The sequence below is a fragment of the Acinonyx jubatus genome, chromosome D1, assembly GCF_027475565.1.
Source record: "Acinonyx jubatus isolate Ajub_Pintada_27869175 chromosome D1, VMU_Ajub_asm_v1.0, whole genome shotgun sequence".
Classification (NCBI taxonomy): Eukaryota; Metazoa; Chordata; class Mammalia; order Carnivora; family Felidae; genus Acinonyx; species Acinonyx jubatus.
The window spans coordinates 75,232,409-75,250,730 of record NC_069390.1 but is presented as its reverse complement, the minus strand read 5'-3'; the positions used below and the strand labels follow the sequence as shown (position 1 = coordinate 75,250,730).

Below are 18,322 nucleotides of genomic sequence, written 5' to 3'. Positions count from 1 at the left end.
CATGACCTGAGCCAAGATTAAGAGGTGGACGCTCAACCGAATGAGTCACCCAGGTTCCCCTCTCCATTTTTAATATGGAAGTAAACCTGTGTTTTGCTCTTGTTTCTTATTTATATGTCAGAGAACCACAGAGATATTTTCTTTTGAATGTCACTTACAAGTTTATGTGTATAAGAATCTGCCTTTTTATTTTAGAGTTAGTTGTCCTATGCGGTTAGAAAAATTAAATTTTACCCTATTTGATTTCAAATATAACTTTCTGAACAAAGCTGCTAACAGTAATGAAGTTTTTTTTTTTTTAATTAAGTTTAATATTAACTTGAAGGTTTTTGGGTTTTTAAATAGCCACCATTTCATGGTGAATATAGGCTATATAAATGTTAAGAAAATAAATATTTTGAAATGCAAATAGGAGTTTCCCAACTAAACCTATTAAACAAAACATGCTGTTACATCATTAGCAATTACTCTTTTGTTTTGGTTCTAAGTCTCCGGGCAGAATGACAATATAATCTGTATAATCTGTACCTTTGGTGAAGGTGGGGAGTCAAGATGGTAAATGCAAGAAAGAGAGGTTGTAAAACATAATGCAAAGGAAATTATAACCAATAGAAGATTTGTGCCTGTTTTGTGGATATACATCTCTATGAAAGATCATAGCAATGTGCAGGACTTCCTAGATTCCTAGGTGCCTCTCAGATAGAAACTTGAGCTAAGAAAAGTTTAAGAACCCCTGATTGAGGAGTTTTTCTCTGCTTGAAGGAGTTATTAACTTACTGAATATGATTGTATATGCTGATTGACTATTTACTGCAAAGACATTCATCTTAGAGCATCAGCATCATTCCTATACTGCTCTGAAAGTAGTCAAAAAAGATTGTTTACAGAGCAGCTCTTATCTGCGGGGCATTTTCTGAACAGAAGGGAAGAATAGAATTTGAAGAATGTCTACAGGTCGTGGCCAGTGTCAGTTTTTCTTCATCTTCATTTTGCTTTTTTAGTGACCTTACCATTTGAATGGAAAGGTTAAAGGAAAGTTAACAGTAATGTTTGGAGAACTCGGCATCTCTAGCTGATCTTGGTGGTGACCAGTCATTAGAAAGACAGCTGTGCCGATGCCCATCTTCCTCAGACAGGGTAGGGGCCGCTCTTGGCGGAGTGATTGCCTCATATACATAAAGACGTCCAGAAACAGCTGTGTTCACGCTGTGTGTCTGAAGGTCATCTGGTTTGCAGAAGCCACCACTGTTTTCGGGACCTCTTGCATCTATTAATGTCTTCCACATCAGTTAAACAAAAGAAACTGCTGGGGAAAACAAAACCAAACCAACAAATCTCTTTAATGACACGTGGTTGACCCAGATCTTACTGCTGTTCACATCACTTGGTCCCTGTAGTTGACAAAATGTGGGGAAATGGGCAAATGAAAGTGTATGTGGCTTTTTAACTAGCTGAACTGAAATTGCTTTTTTACACCATTGAAATTAACATTTCCTCACAGTTCACACTTTTCAAACATTGTATTTCCTTTGGGATTACATTTTCCTCAGTCAATAGTGCCTTTGTGTAATTTGTACTTATTTTTTCAGAAGAGACTGTGAAGCCAGCCCTAAAGAGTAAACAGAGTTTCTGATAGCAGTATGGGTCTTTAGAAAGACCATTAGCCTGGACTTCAGAAAATCTGGATTCTAGACCAGGCTGTGCTGTTAACTCGATGCATGAGCTCGAATTGCATTCTGAATCTAAAGTGGGGAAAACATTCTTAAGTCTGGAATTCTAATTCTAAAGTATCAGTAAGTAATGAACCAATCAGAGAAATATTCATCTCATGTCCATTAATTCCCACAGAGCCAGCTCTCTTCTACAAGGTGCTAAGCTCTTAGCACCTTCAAGGCCAATTGTTGGTGTGATGCCCAAGCTGTCATTGCGTATAAAGCTATATGGACTCATCTATTCTTGAGAAAGCTCTTTTGATTCCCTGGGATGGAGGACGTTCATTTTAATAACTAACCTTGTTTGTAATCATTAATACAATAGGCTGAAAATAGGAATGACCGTATTCTAGTGTCCTTACTAATTTTTTCAATGAACACTTTCTACAAATTATCATATTTTCCTTTGTCCCTAAAAGAACTTCAGAAAGCTTTTTATTTAATGTTGAACGAAAACAAGCAAAAGATCAGACCGAAAATATTTGCCTTAAGATTATGTGATTAAGTATCTTCGTGGGCCGTTGCGATAAAATTGTAAATACATGAACCAAACGCCACTGCTTTCGCCTCACCACGAACTGGTGTAATAACGGCCAGGCAAGTGGGCCCTGAAAATTTTGCCTTATGTGCCTGGTGCAGCAGATGGAAGCTTCTTTTCTCCAGACTCGTAGCTGTGTGTATAGTGTTTGATAACTCGACATTTGTTGTCTAATAAATGGTGGTCCCAGAGCCAAGAAAGAGTGGTGCTTTTTTTTTTTTTTTATTTCTGTTTCTAGCCTGAGCAACTGCGTAATTTCAGTGTCTGTTCATATGAAAAGAACATTCATTTGCTTCGATGGTGGCATAATTTCGGTCAACGGAAGATACGTTAGTTCTCGGTAATCATTTTGTGCGTTTCTTGACTGTTTAGGTTGTCCAAGCAAACACAGTGGATGAACGTACTAACTTTCTCGTGGAAGAATACTCTACATCCGGTCGCCTGGACAACATCACACAGGTCATGAGTTTGCACGCTCAGTACCTGGAGTCTTTCCTGCGGAGCCAGTTCTACATGCTGCGCATGGACGGCCCCCTTCCTCTGCCGCACCGGCACTACATCGCAATAATGGTGCGCTGGGTTCCCCGTCTCCTGATTCGCGGGACGTCGTCCTCGCGCGCTCTCTCTCCGCCCTTCTAGTGTGTGTGTGTGTGTTCGTGTGTGTAGAGCTGCGTATCATTTTGTAGAACTAAGAATTGAAGAAGCCCGTGGCTTTTCGGACACCGTCTCTTGGATACATTTTGACTGCTTTCAGATTCCTTAAGGCACTGAATATTTCTCATTTAAGTGTGTCAGTCTCTTCGCTTGTTAATGATGCGTCTAGGGTCCAAAGCGATAGCCCTAATATCCCACAAGTTTGGGGTTTGCTACTGGCACCTTGTTTTTATTATGAATATGAAACAGGTTGGTTGTGACCTCTTGTTTAGCCGTTTAATACGTGAAGTGCATCACTAATTTGGCCAAAGAAGAGGAAAGTATCAGCACCAGTGGAGACTCTGGATGAGAGAATTCTTAAATGGATGATCACACTACCAAGTATCGTACTTGGTACAAACTAGTTAATGTTTCGCTGGGGGTAGGGAGAGACTTATAAATCGGGATGGTAGGCAGCAGGAGCGAGAAGGATAGAAAGAAACAGTGTTACAGTTGGACTGTTAGTGGAGAAAAAGAGGAGGGACATGGCCCAAGTGCCATGTGTTGAGAGTGTAGAACAGCTGGGGAGTTAGCAGGCTAGTTTAACGTGATGGTCCTGTTTATGTACTCCCTGCGGTTTTAAACAAGAGAAGGGCAGCGTTCTGTGTTCTGTCGACTGATGGACACGCCCGAGACCGTAATTCCGGCTTACAGTGTTGACGACAGTCAGGCCGAAGGCACACTTAGAATGATCACAAACTAAGAGATAAACAAGATACAGAAAACAGAACGAGCAAACAGTGCTATTTCGCTGAGAGGCAGTCCTGGGGAAGAGAGCTGTGAAAAGTCTGCTTTGCATGGATTTCCCAGGTTGGCGGTTTTGACTGCATAGGAAGGAACAGTGTCCGCCGGCTTTAGTCTTATCTCAGGAGGGCTGATGTGCACAGATAATTCTGAAATCACAGTTATCTTGCCGGGGTAAGAGAAACGGCCAAATTAGCCGGCCTTCTTGAGTGGGGAGAATACAAGTTAGTGAGCTTTTACTGTGTCTCAGGTAGAATATAGTTTATATCACTTACCATAATGAAACGGACATGTACTTTCTTGACACAGCTAGAAAGTGGATTCTAGGTTGATCTGTGCCAGCTTCTGGATGAGGAAGGAACTGCCTTCATGTGACAAGTGTTTGCTTCTACAGACACCAGCCACGTGTATTGAGTTAGGAATCCATGGCAGTATTGTGATAGAAGTTTCAGAAGGAAGAGGAATCTGTAAGAAAAGAATTTACTGGTGTTAAAATTATTAAATGCCAAATAAATGATTTGTTTAGAAATAGCAGACTAAGACTTTTACCATGATGGTTCTGTCACCGAACTCTTTTTGTCTTTTAGGCTGCAGCTAGACATCAGTGTTCTTACTTAATAAACATGCATGTGGATGAATTTTTAAAGACAGGAGGGATTGCTGAGTGGTTGAATGGCTTGGAATACGTACCACAAAGACTGAAGAATCTTAATGAAATAAATAAGCTGCTAGCACACCGACCCTGGCTCATCACAAAAGAGCACATTCAGGTACCAAGTGCTGGGTTGTAAGAAGGTTTACTAATGATTCTAACTAAGAGCTTTTTTGTTTTGGGTTTTTTTGTTTGTTTGGTGTTGGTTTTTTTGTTTTTGTTTTTGCTTAAGACTTAGTTTTAAATACTTGCATATTAGAAATTTAAACATAGTATATCAGCATGTAGAAGAGATAAACGTAGAAAGTCTGTAATTTAGGTGCAGATGAATATGCCTCCTTAGGTAATCAGTAATTAGCTCTATGGGTACTTTAGTGAGTGGCCAAGAGAAAAGTTGATTTCTGTTTTCAGGCAGGAGGTGGAACAAAGAAAATAAACTGGCAGTTTAGGATACCTGGGTTCTCACATGTTTGTGACCTTTAGTGAATTCACTTCTGTGGGCCTCAGTTCCCCCATCTGTAAAATGAGGGGCCTGGATTAAATGAGTTCTAAACCCTTTTCTGGTTCTTAACATTTCATAATTTTGAGATTTGCAAGATACAGTTTTGCAAATACAAAGTGATTTGCCAAGTGGTGTGAACACTGAAATGCTCCCTGGACCCGCCAGCTTAAAGGAGAAACAGAAACAGAGTTGCAATTGACTAGAGCACTTGGTAGCAGAAAAGAGCTTCAGTGAGGCCATTATGCAATATCCCGGCACTGTGCTTGGCATTTGGTAACTATTCAGTACCTAGCAGCTGTCATCGAAATTACTATCAGAGAAGTCTTAGGTATTTAAAATCTCTGCTTCTAACGTATATAAATGTTCTTGGTTTTTTTGATACTCTTATTAGACTACATTTTTGTTAATTATTTCCCCAGTTAAACCAAGCGGAGCTTTGGTTATTCTTTATACTCGTAGCTTTTGAATATCTGTCTGGGAACACGTGAAAACATAATGCTGTCCTGAAGTTTATGTTCTGATTTGATAATGTGTAACTTAGATAGAAGAAGTAATCATTATTTTTATGCCATATGTTAATAACTTGGTGCTCTGTGGTTTGGTGGGTCTAAAAAGGGAGACCCTGCCCTTACCCATGCTTGGAATCTAGGGGAAGAAAGAAAGAGAGGTAATGACGATGATCACCGCACCGTAGTGTATGAAGGTATGAATAAAAAGAATGGGACCAGGAAGTTGCATGAAAGAGGTAACATTTGAGAGAGGTCTTGAAGAGTAAGTGGGAATTTTCAGGTAGCAGAAGGTATTCCAGGCAGACAATGGAAACATTTTATGTTGGGAAAGTAGCCAATAGCTTTGGGTGACTGAATCAAGGGCAGGTTATGTGAGGTGGGGGTAAGAGATGGGAAGAATTGAGAGCATGTTGTTATGACACGGCAGATACTGTACTAAAGAATTTATGTCCTATCCTTAGAAAGCTGTGTTCTCCAAAGTCATGTTATGTCACCTCAGGGGTACACAAGGCAGTTCTTCAAAATGTTAGCAAATCATGTATATGCACGCATGTGTGCACATGTATTCTCTCCTTAATCAGTTTCTCTACTTGTATATTTTACAATATTAGTAGTACAGTATATTTTTATAACTAACTATATAAAATGTACTTTATGAGTATTTTTTTTTAGTATGTCTTAATTTATACGTAAATGTACGTGCTCTCAGGGGTTGGGCCCCTCCCACTGGCACTGTCAGAAGTATATGTGATCAAAAGATGCTGATCCTAGGGAATCCCTAGGATAAAGAATGACGAACCATTAAAGGTTCTTGAGCTGAGTTGTAATATGAGTGTATGTGGTGGTGCAGAAGACAAATCACAAATGGTACAGGCTAGACACAGGGGAGCCAGTCATAAAGCCATTGCCGCAGTCCACTTGAGAGATGACCTTTTTTTAAGCCCTGGAGAGATAAAGAGGAGCGATCAGACTGTATGTAAGCAGTCTGCATGAGAAAAAGCAGGGCTTGCTGACTCATAGAATGTGAGGGTGGAGGGGCTGGGTGAGACAGGAGAATCAGTAAGGTTTCTACCTTCCTGACCGGGCAAGAGGCAGTGCCATGAGCGGGACGGCATACACGCAGCCCAGAGAATGGAAGATTGTGACATCCGTTTAGTGATGTCCAGTTACCGAAGTCCAGAACACAGGTCTGTGACTGAAGATAAAGGATAGATTAGAAATAAAATCAGACAGTTATTTACAGATAAGCAAAGATCAAGTTGAATGAATGGCTGATCCTTCCGGGGAGATACTGCACAAGGAAAGGAGATCATGGGTAGAAGAGAGCATTTCAGAGGCAAGCAGAAGAAGAAGGGGGCTGGGAGGGAGATGGGGAGACATGCATCGCAGGGTAGACAGGGTGCAGAACAAATTAGTGAAAGTGCTGAAGGCAAGGGAGGTTAATTTCAAGGGAGGAAGTAAGGAAAACATAAATTCTACAGAGATCAAATAGGACACGTGCTAAAAAAGAAATAGATCTGCCCTGTTGGAGGTCATATGTGCCCTTAGTGAAAGTAGCTTCTGGAGCTTCCTTCAAAAAGCAGGTTCTAATGAACTAAAGATACAGAAATGAATGTGAGATGCGAATTTCGAGGTGATGAGTGTTGGCTGTCTGTCCTCTCAGGTTTAATACTCTTGGAGAAGACTGACAAAGGCATTGTAAATTCTACCAATCCTTTTGGAAGTCTCTTTGGCAGCATTAGCAAAAGTCTTCACATCATAATTGCCCTAAAAGTCCTATTGGGAGTTGTTTCTAGAATATGAACACAGCTGTAGCATGAAGTGCTATTTATAATAACAGGTACACAAAAAAATGGAAGCAATTTGAGGATCTGACAGGGTATTCCAAGATGGAAAAGTAGTTCCATATTTCCACTGCCATGAGATAGATGGCCCACGCTTAACGTAAGACCGTGGAGCCTCGTGAAAATTGAACATGTCAAAATGTGAGGCCCCCCCAAAATAGAGGTATCCTCTGATGACATAATTATGCTTATAAAAATAAAATAAAATACATAAAAACTGTATGAGGATGGTAGGTTGTGATTAATTTTTCCTTTTTCCTGAGCCTTTGGTAATATATTAAATTTCATGTGTGTGAGTGTGTGTGTGAGTGAGCGTGTGTGTGTGAGTACGTGTGTGTGTGTGGTTAATGGAGAGTAAATCAAAAGAGGCTTTGTGGGGGGTTGGCTGTGAAGTGAGCAAAATTAAATAAAAGTTTAGGTTCGTGGGGAGCAGCAGGACACAGACATGTACCCCAAACAAGAGAGCAAGAACACTGATGGGAAAGAATCCCCAGTGGATTGCCAGATGGAATTGGCTCTCGGAGAAAATGGGGATGGAAGCATCACTGTTTTTAATGGCTTCACTTGTGATTGCATCATTCAGCTGGAGGATGAAGTAAAATAACATACGAAACAGTGCTCTGAAACTTTTGAAGTTCTTATTCAAAGGTGAGGTATGGTTTCTATCATCTGCCATAGGCTCTTTCTCCATCAGGAAAGATATCTAAAAAACGACTAACAAAGTTGCCTTACTGAATTGGGTTTTTTTGTGTGACTTTTAAGGTAAAAGTCTTTACCTAAAAACCTTAAAATGAATGGTTTTGCAAGATCATCTCTAAAGTCCCTTCTAGCTTCCGTGTTCTTTGATTCTCTGAAATATCTTATGAAAACCACATAACATGTAAAAGTGCTTTGGAAGCAGAAGTTCCATTGAGTGTATAAGGGATTTAGAAGAATCTGCCACAGAATTATATTGTTAGGTTTGACAGTTTAATGCAATATTGTTTGGCCAAAGCCATATCTTTATTATGTGAAACATTTTCAAAAGGGAGTTTTATGTTTGATTACTATAAATGGACATAAAACTGGCGGATTTTTCATGCTTTCCAAAATTGCTTTGTGGCATTCTGTGATTTTCATTTTTACTCTGATTTGCTTTTCTCGTTTCAGAAACTTGTCAAAACTGGAGAAAATAATTGGTCTCTGCCCGAACTGGTACATGCGGTGGTCCTACTGGCACATTATCATGCTTTGGCAAGCTTTGTTTTTGGTAGTGGCATCAATCCAGAGAGAGATCCAGAAATCTCCAATGGATTCAGGCTAATATCAGTCAACAATTTCTGTGTTTGCGATCTCGCTAATGACAACAGCATAGAGAACGCATCCCTTACAGGCAGCAACTTCGGGGTCAGTTTTCTGAACTTTGTTTTTCTTTACTATTTTGCCTTTAAATTTCCCAATGTTAAAAATATCTAGAAAGAAATCATGGTCGGACTCTACAGGATATCATATACTTGAAATATTTTTGTACAGTTTCTCTTACTGTAAAAATGCAACCTGTACACGAAGTTCTGAATTGTCTTAAGAGGCTTTTAAAGCAAATAGATATTATTACAAATCATAAGGCTGCCTCATTTTTTAAAATAAACTATAATATATACCAAATGCTAGAATTCTAGATTAAATATATCTATACTTATCAATTTTCTGTGTTTGCAACTGAAGCAGAAACATCATACTTCTGAAAATGTCTGAAATCTGTCATTTGATTCCCTTTGGAGTTAAAACCCGCCTAAACTGTGCCCGTGCCACTGTACATAGTAAGGTGACATTGGGAGACAGAGACATGTACTAGAATAATTCTTAATAACACCCAACATGATCTTTCCTGGCTCCAGATTGTAGATTCTCTAAGCGAGCTAGAGGCCTTAATGGAAAGAATGAAAAGGCTTCATGAAGAAAGGGAAGATGAAGAGGCATCTCAGGAAGAAATGACCACTCGCTTTGAGAAGGAGAAGAAAGAAAGTCTTTTTGTGGTCTCTGGAGATACTTTTCATTCATTTCCTCATTCAGGTGTGCTTCTGCCCAAGCCCCCACTGTCTTTGCCCTTGACCTCCTGTATCCCTGACAGACCACCTTCGGTATTTTTCATATAGACATGTAGAAGTGACTCTGCGACCACCATGTTCCTCTTATGTAGGCCTCCTCCTCCACCTTGCCCGAATGCTGGTGCTCTCCCGTTAGGTTCGTGCGTCTTTCAATGCACCCCAGGTCCAGCTGACAGGAACTTGCAGCTTTGCAGGACGTGTTCTGTCCTGCAGAAAATGTTATTCAAAGCAGAACAGTTGCTTAGAAAGTTAAGAGATACCTGATTCATTCTACTTTTGTGATGTTTTCAAGTGATAAGTGAAATCCTGTTTCAATAGATTACATTCTTATAATACATCTCTGCCTTTTTCGTGTGCGTGTGGGGAGCATGTGGGAGGATTGTTCTCACACTGTTACTTTTCCACATTAGTTCTAAAATTACATTGTACTTGCGTTTGCAAGATTTCTTTGGAGAAATCTTCAGAATTTAATAAAAATGTATTATTTAGGTCATTTTCTTATATGGGATTTGGAGGAATTCATTCTCTTTTAAAAGGAGGAATTCATTCTGTATTAAAAGCTAGGCTTCTTTGCTCTAGTCTTAAAAATGTACTCTTTTTTCTAATACTCTCAGAGACATTGAATTAGGAGACTTTTCAGTTATGACTAAAAAAGATGTTGAATACCACATAGTAAATGTTATTAAAATAGCATCGACTTGGTAGAAAGCCAAAACCCTTCAAAGTCATCAATCTACATCACATTTTAAAAATAAGAGTTCCATTGATTTAAAAAATTTTTAGTCTTAAGCCCAGTCTCATAAATTCCAAGGGTAACTGATTTGGCCATAACTTGTTTGTTAAACATAACTTGCTTGTTAAACATAGCACTGACCAGTAGTTCTCAGAAGTTTTGCCAGAAAGAACAAAAACCCCTTTTATCATCTCCCCTGACGATCTTTTTTATGATAGATTTTATCCACCAAATTGAGTATGTTAAGTTCTAGTTTCTCAGAGCTTCTAAGCAGCAGGAAATCCCAAGTAAAGAAACATGGTGTTTTAGGTATTAGCTTAATATCCATTCTACAAACATGCCTTGAGTTCCCTAGATGGTCTTGGCACTGTAGTGGGAGCTAAGGCTTTCAGGCTAAATAGGACACAACTCCTACCCTTTGGGAGCTCCCAGTGCTGATGGGAAAGAAACAATTTCAATATGTAGCAGAATGTGAACAGTATAGGAGCCTAGAAGAGGGCCCTGAATCCACTGTTGGTGGGAGAGGAACATGCACAGAAGGGGCCCTACAAGACTTCCTCCAGCCATTTGGCTCTAAGAGACTTGAGTGCAAGGGGGTTGGTGGCAAACAGTCAACTGAGCCAAGGCATGATGGTAAGGAAACAGGATGCCGGGCACAGGAACAAGTGGTTCTGTGTTGTTAGGGCAGAGGTGATGATGTAGGTAATGTCATCACATAAGCCGGGTAGGTAAACAGAGGCCTTATCGTGATGACCTTTCTAACCTTCAGGAGCATGCAGTCTGCCATATTTGGGACATTTTGAGCTAAGGGGTCTGGAGATGTCTAGTACACTGCTTCTCAGACTTTCACTGCATGTGACTCCCTGGGGGAATCTTGTTGAAATGCCGATTTTGATTCAGTGAGTCTGGGCTAGGACCTGAGAGGCCACATTTCTAAAATTCCCCCAAGTCCTGTCAGTGCTGCCAGTCTGCAAACCACACCTGAGTAGGAAGGGGCTCACAGATAGTCTGAGGGTCAGGAAAGGGTTTGATTTGTGTGTTTGTTTTTTTAATTTTTTAAGTTTATTTATTTTGATAGAGCGTGTGCGTGCACACAAGTGGGGGAGAGATAGAGAGAGAATCCCAAGCAGGCTCCCACTGTCAGCACAGAGCCTAAGGCAGGGCTTGAACCCACAAACCATGAGATCATGACCTGAGCAGAAATCAAGAGTCAGATGCTTAACCGACTGAGCCACCCAGGTGCCCCCAGGAGAGGGTTTTAAAAACAACTTAGGATGAAATTTTGGAAGTTATAGGCATGTAATTGGGAGTTAAAATCAAAAGAGTTATTTATAAAAACCATCCAGAGAGAATACATGGGACAAAGGAAAATTATAAACTTAGGGTGAACCTTCTAGGTAAACCAATATTTTAAAATGTAAACATTTTTATTAAGGTTAGTAATATCTATTTGCTTTCAGACATTAACTTTTTTTTTAATTTTTTAACGTTTATTTATTATTGAGAGACTGGGAGATACAGAGCGTGAGCAGGGGAGGGGTAGAGAGAGGGGAGCCACAGAATCTGAAGTAGGCTCCAGGCTCTGAGCTGTCAGCACAGAGCCCGATGCAGGGCTCAAACTCACGAACTGTGAGATCATGACCTGAGCCGAAGTCGGTTGCCTAACCAACTGAGCCACCCATGGGCCCCCAGACATTAACTTTTAAGAGCTTCTCTAACATCACTAGAGCCTGAAGGATAAAAATATTTTATTTCTTTTAGTCGGTTTTGTTTTTAATATTGAAAATACATTCTGGACCCCAGCCTCTGCCTTCTTGGACCCTTGAGCAGGGACTTCTGCCTTCTGCAGTGAATTTTTACTAGCAAGTCTTAAATCCTAGCCAGAAATTATGTTCTAGTTTTGACAAGAGAGGCTGTATCATTTGTAAATCATTCAGGGAAAGAAATCATTTTGTTGTTTACTCTTAACCATTCCCAATACCACATTTGCTAGTCCCACAAAGGTAACAGCAAAAGGACTCTGTACAATGGCTTATGGAGTCATTTTTATAACCTTAACCATGTTGTAAAATGGAAATAGAAATTTATATTTTTTCTGTAATGAATTTCTTGGTTTGACCAGTGTGATAAAGCATTCCAGATTCCATGTGGAGATTCTAAGAATAGCTTTTCAAGCCTTTTGAAGAAAATGTTTAAAATGTTCTACAGAGGTGGTATTCTATAGCTTGGTAACCGAGTTAACTAGCTTTTATTCTTTTTTTGTTTCTCAAGTTAGAAAGCCATCCCACTACTGTAATAGAGTGTTTTCTGTGTTCTGTTAGGGGCAGATGAATCCAGCCTGTGTGCAACATACTATTTCCTTTGAGTCTAGACTGAAATATTTGTTTTAGATAGAGTTAAAATTGGAGTTTTAGATTTGTTGATCAGAGTACTAATTTTAACTTCTCGAAATAAGTTTAGAGAAAAAGCATTTGTATTTTGAGAGACCTTTGTACATTTCTTTCCGTGGATGAAATCGGCAAACAGGTTTTGATTGACTCTTAATTTTATTTATTTTTTTAAATTTTTTATTGTTTTAAGTTTATTTATTTTGAGAGTGAGAGTGAGAGAGAAAGAGAGCAAGTAGGGGAAGGGCAGAGAGGGAGAGACGCAGAGAGAGAGAGAGAACTCCAAGCGGGCTTCGCACTGTCAATGCAGAGCCTGATGCAGGGCTTGAACCCACCAACCGTGAGATCATGACCTGAGCTGAAGTCAAGAGTCAGATGCTTAACTGACTGAGCCACCCTGGCATCCTAACTCCTAATTTTAAAATGAATAAAGGGATATTATTCGTAGGATAAATTCTATCTTATTTGTTTAGTTACTCGTTGTTTATTTAAAAACGTTGAAAGGCATACGACAACTTTGAAAATGCATATGAGCAAAACAAAAACTAACATCACCATCAAATGAACCAGTTGTGTAATGGTCAACCCCGGTATCGGTATTTGCCAAATGAAACCCAACTGGTTGTGCAGTGTGGGTGGAAGGATCACGTCAGGAGAGAAACTGTTTTACACACTTTAGTTATCACTCACAGTTCTTGGTTTGATTTTACTTCACAACCCACAAAACTTCTCGTTTGCCTAGCACTGCAGTGATCGCTGCAAATTTTTAATTTTTTGCCTCGTTTCTATTGATTAGTCTGTGATGGACTGAATTAAGGAAAGCCTAACGTCAATCGTAAATGTTAAGAGATAAAGGATCGAAAATGCCATTTTCAAAGTGTTTCCATTTACCCGAAGAGAGTTGTGCAACAGGAGGAGACAGTGCAGTGGTTGTGGGTTGGGCGAGGGATAAGTCTGAGATTTTGTTTTAGAAAACGGAAAGTCACTTGAAAGCTTCAGATCAGATTACGTAGTCCAGGGTTTCCAAGTTTTCCACATCCTCCTAAATGAATCCGCATGGTATTTCTTACTGACAGTGGTGTAACTGACACTTAGTTTACTTTTTTCTTAAGGAGGTACTTCTTTTTGCATTAATGAAACAAACAAAAAAAAATAGATACTAAGTACATAGCATAGTACCTTGTATATAGTAAGTCCTCAACAAATGCCAGTCTCTTCTCATTTGGTATAATAAAGAAGTTAGGTAAGAATTTTAATATTTCCAAAGTTGGGTAGCCTGGATGCTTGATCTCTCCTGACATTATCAAGCACCCATTAGGCCATGGCAGTGACCTAAGGAAAGGTTAAAGCTTGTAAGGAAAGAATAATTATTGCTAGGATTTTCACAAAAGAACAGAGATTAAAGATAATGAAGGCAGTACTAATTGACCACATCTTCTGGATGCATTACTATAATTGCCCTTGTTTATTTAAGCTTCTCAAGACTGTCTGGTTAAGAATTAGTTTTTTTATGCCATCAAATTGTTTTAGGAGCTATTTAATATTTGTTTATTAGTTACTTATTAAGTATTAGATTTATTTGATACTGATTAAAATAACTTAATAAGAAAACATTGGTCTTTGCATGGAAGGAGTATTTTTTCTCTTATTTTGAAAAGAGCATGTTCACTTTCTAGAGTAGAAAGTAGTAAATAAAGGTAGCTCATTCCCTTTTAGTGGTTGAAATCGGAAAAAAGTATGAAGACAGACTAACCTAAAAAAAAAGTGAGTTAGAAGAGAATTGTTTTTACACCAAATGAACATGCACTGAGCATTTAAAATTTTTCAGTGGTGGGCTCCTGGGTAGCACTCAGTTGGTTGGGCATCTAACTCTTGACTTCGGCTCAGGTCATGATCTCCTGGTTTGTGAGTTCGAGCCCCACATCAGGCTCCATGCTCATGGTGTGGAGCTTGCTTGGGATTCTCTCTTGCTTCTCTCTCTCTCTCTCTCTCTCTCTGTCTCAAAATAAATAAACTTTAAAAAATGAAATAAAATTTTTCAGTGGTAAATTTTTACTCTTATCAAGTATGCAGAAGCCAGCTGTCTTAAAGATTCTTGTAGTCTATCTTCCTGAATGCCACGTTTATAATATTTTAATCACAATCTCATCAACACATTGTTTACTTCCTATGATGCATGCAAGCTTTTTTTTTTATCTCCACATGCACAGGAAAGCACACATAGGTTAGGTGTAAAACTCAGTGAATTTTCCCAAACTGAATCTTCCTATTTTAGCACCCAAGTCAACTAAGAATTATAACAGTGGTACCCAAAAAGGCCACTTTCCTCCCTGCTGAGTTCCCTTCCCAGGCCCTCTCCATAAATGCCGGCTGGTGAGCTAATCATGAACTACACTGCACTAATTTTTACCACGAACACATCCAGATGAAACACCATCAAATTTTAACAAAATCTACCTTAACTTTAAGTTCCACTGAAGTGGTCTTTTCCCTTCACCTCCTCTCTTTCCCTCTTCATCCCGCGTTGAGTTCAAATAACGTTTAAGCTTTATACTCCATTTATATGCGCTAGTAAAACTAGTGTATTGATCCTTTGCCACTGCTGCTTAGATATTTCAGTGTAGTCATTTTCTCGCCCAGACAACTACACTTACATGCTGATTGCCTCTGTTTTGGTAATGAAATTGTATTCAAAACTTAAGCCGTAAAGTCAATATTGTCACTTCAGAAATCCATGGAAAAGCTAAAAAGTGGAGGGAAATGGAACAGTTGCATTGATCTGTATAGTTTCCTTTATACTAGAATGTTCATTGTTGCCCTTAGATTTTGAAGATGACATGGTTATAACATCTGATGTCTCCCGATACATTGAAGACCCTGGTTTTGGGTATGAGGACTTTGCCAGACGAGGAGAAGAGCATTTGCCAACATTCCGAGCTCAGGTAGAAGATGCCTTTCGTTCAGAGGAACTAGAGAATAAATACTGTCCTCTAACTGTGAAATGTTGAAATGTAAATCCATTGACTTCTAAAGAAATTAATGGTCATTTTGATAGAGTCCGTAAATCCTTTTACGTAACCTTGTTTTTAGCCTAGTCTAATTTGATCTCCCAGTAGACAGCTTATTATTTTATTATTTCTATGTTTCCCCCTCTAAGAAAGCAAAAGGAATCTGTCTTGTTCAGTTACTTGCATTATTACATGGTAATTGTATAATGTTCATACCATTTTTTTTTCTTGGAGAGGAGCAGGGAGGAAATCAAGCGATTAAAGTTCCATTTATAATAAAATGGCATTTTGTAATAAGATCACCCACCCACCGGTAGCTCTGGGCTCAAGTACCACCCTACTCCCACCCCTACAAAACGGAGCCACCATAGCGATATGGCTCCTAACAAGAGTGTAAGTTTGAATTAAGACAGACTCCTTGGCACTTGTCCACGTGATCTGCTGATTGTGTCACTGAGCAGCTTTGGTCACGTAGGAATATTCCAGCATTCTGGAAGGTGTTCTTCCAGATAAGGGTGTCGTTTGCATCCTACCTGACTACAGGAGGTGGCCAGAGTTCATCCCAACATGTCAAACCGTGGTCCCCACTGAGGAGGCACTCTCGTCTACAGACCGATGTGAAAGGTTCTTCGTAGAGCTATCAGCTTAGAATTAGAGTTGAAATACGTTCACGTACTTGCTTCAGTAATTATATTTAATAAAAATACACAGTGTAAATGGAGAGTGACCATTTTGCAACTGGATACAACTTCTCCTTTTAGGACTATACCTGGGAAAATCATGGGTTCTCCCTGGTGAACAGACTTTATTCTGACATTGGACACCTTCTTGATGAGAAGTTTCGCATGGTCTACAATCTCACCTATAACACTATGGCCACCCACGAGGACGTTGATACCACCATGCTGCGCAGAGCTTTATTCAACTATGTTCACTGTATGTTTGGAATCAGGTATGTTCGTTGTCAAGACAGTTTGGAACATTTCTAAATGAAAATTCTGGCCTGAGCCTCGCTTCTGTCTTCTTCAACGCTATATAGTACTAGGGAGAGAATATTACCTGTGGACTTCTGATTTTTAAAAATTCCTTCCATTTTAGAGAAGAACATTTTTCTTTGTTTAACTGTGGGGAATCTTAGCATGTACCTGTAAATACAATAATAAGAATTTATTGAGGAGGGAAAAAAATCAGTAATCATTGGGGATAGGATGGGCTCAGACTCATTTTAAGAATCCTTCCTGTAAGAATCAGGGAGTTAAAAAACCATCTATTATGTCCCTTTAGCTCACTGTCATAAATGTTGGTTTGTTTGTTTATTTTTAAAAGAATAGTAATTAGGGTCTAAATAAAAGTAGGATAGATTGTGTTCTCATAAAGATCATAGGAGAACACTGAAATGAAACCATCAGTCAATATAAATTAATGGCCTCTAACTTTAGAAAATTGGCATTGAGAGAACAGTGAGTACATGAGCGAATGAGATTGAATGGTCTAATCAGGAAAGCTTTTTTGGGAGAATGTGCCTTTTTGAGCTGGGTTTTGAAGGCGTTTATGGAGATAGATTTGCAAAAAGAGAAGATTCGCCGTCATGAATACATTCAACTTGACTCTACTGTATCCTTTCTGATATAGTATCAGAAAACCTTTATGGAATGGAGTTAGACTGCAATTTGTTGAGCAAAGTATCTTCTGTAGTTTTAATTTACAGAAATTTTCCTGAAACATCTAAGAGTAAAGCATTCCACCTAGAAGACACTATTGTGATGGTAAATAATAACTGTGCTCTTTGCTCATTTACCAGTCCAGACAATAAATTATCACAGAACCATCACATTTTGAAACACACACATTATATCTACCTAATTAAGAAAAATAAATACTAACAATTTAATTCAATTATGATAAACTGTATTCAAGACACTAAATAACATGTTATGGTGATTATATTTACCTGTTGGATACTACCCAAAAAAGCTCAGATAAAAATCTTTGAATACATATGTTTAACTAAGCATATTTTGAGGTTAAAAATGAACTGAAAACATAGAAGAGAAATCCCACAACCTCCCACTATTGCCTTTACCCTCCTGTCTGCCTCTGTGTCCCTTTACTCTGCTGTCTCCTCCCTCGTATTATGGATGAACTGTCCCCCTGTGCACTTGGGCACAAAAATCTCATCTCCTCTCATTTAGGATCCCTATTCTAGGATAAAGGAGATGTGGTATATACATACAATGGAATATTACTCAGCCATAAAAAATAATCAGATCTTGCCATTTGTGACAACAGGGATAGACTTAGAGGGTATGATGATAAGTGAAATAAGTCAGAGAGAGACAAATACCATATGATTTCACTTATATGTGGAATCTAAAAAACAAAGCAAAGAAACAGAAACGGACAGTTAAAGAGAACAAACTGATGGTGGGAGGGGGGCGGGTGTGTGTGTGTGTGTGTGTGTGTGTGTGTGTGGAGGGAAGGCCAGAATTGGTGAAGGGAATCAAGAGGTAAAACTTAAAGTTATAAAATAAGTAAGTCATGATGATGTAATGTTCAGCACAAGGAATCCAGTCAGTAAGATGGTAATAACTTTGTATGGTAGCAGGTGGTAACTACATTTGTGGTGAGCATTTTGTAAAATACATTAATGTTGAATCACTGTGTCATACACCTATAACCAATACAGTTGGTTGTCAACTGTAATTAAAAGTAAAACTTCGGGGTGCCTGGGTGGCTCAGACAGTTGAGCGTCTGACTTCAGCTCAGGTCATGATCTCGCAGTTCGTGGGTTCAAGCCCTACGTTGGGCTCTGTGCTGACAGCTCAGAGCCTGGAGCCTGCTTCGGATTCTGTGTCTCCCTCTCTCTCTGCTCCCCTGCTCACACTCTGTCTCTCTGTCTCAGAAACAAACATT

General features: G+C 39.2%; 1 protein-coding gene across 1 annotated transcript in view; it reads left to right on the top strand.

Annotated features, from left to right (window-relative positions):
• The window catches only part of SESN3 (sestrin 3), a 71,903-nt gene that overhangs the window by 43,593 nt on the left and 9,988 nt on the right, over positions 1-18,322 (top strand). Inside the window, exons 3-8 of the mRNA XM_027040062.2 lie at positions 2,623-2,820; positions 4,275-4,457; positions 8,344-8,580; positions 9,072-9,246; positions 15,225-15,343; positions 16,171-16,361. Coding sequence (XP_026895863.1) covers positions 2,623-2,820; positions 4,275-4,457; positions 8,344-8,580; positions 9,072-9,246; positions 15,225-15,343; positions 16,171-16,361 — 1,103 coding nt within the window. The remainder of the gene's footprint in view (positions 1-2,622; positions 2,821-4,274; positions 4,458-8,343; positions 8,581-9,071; positions 9,247-15,224; positions 15,344-16,170; positions 16,362-18,322) is intronic.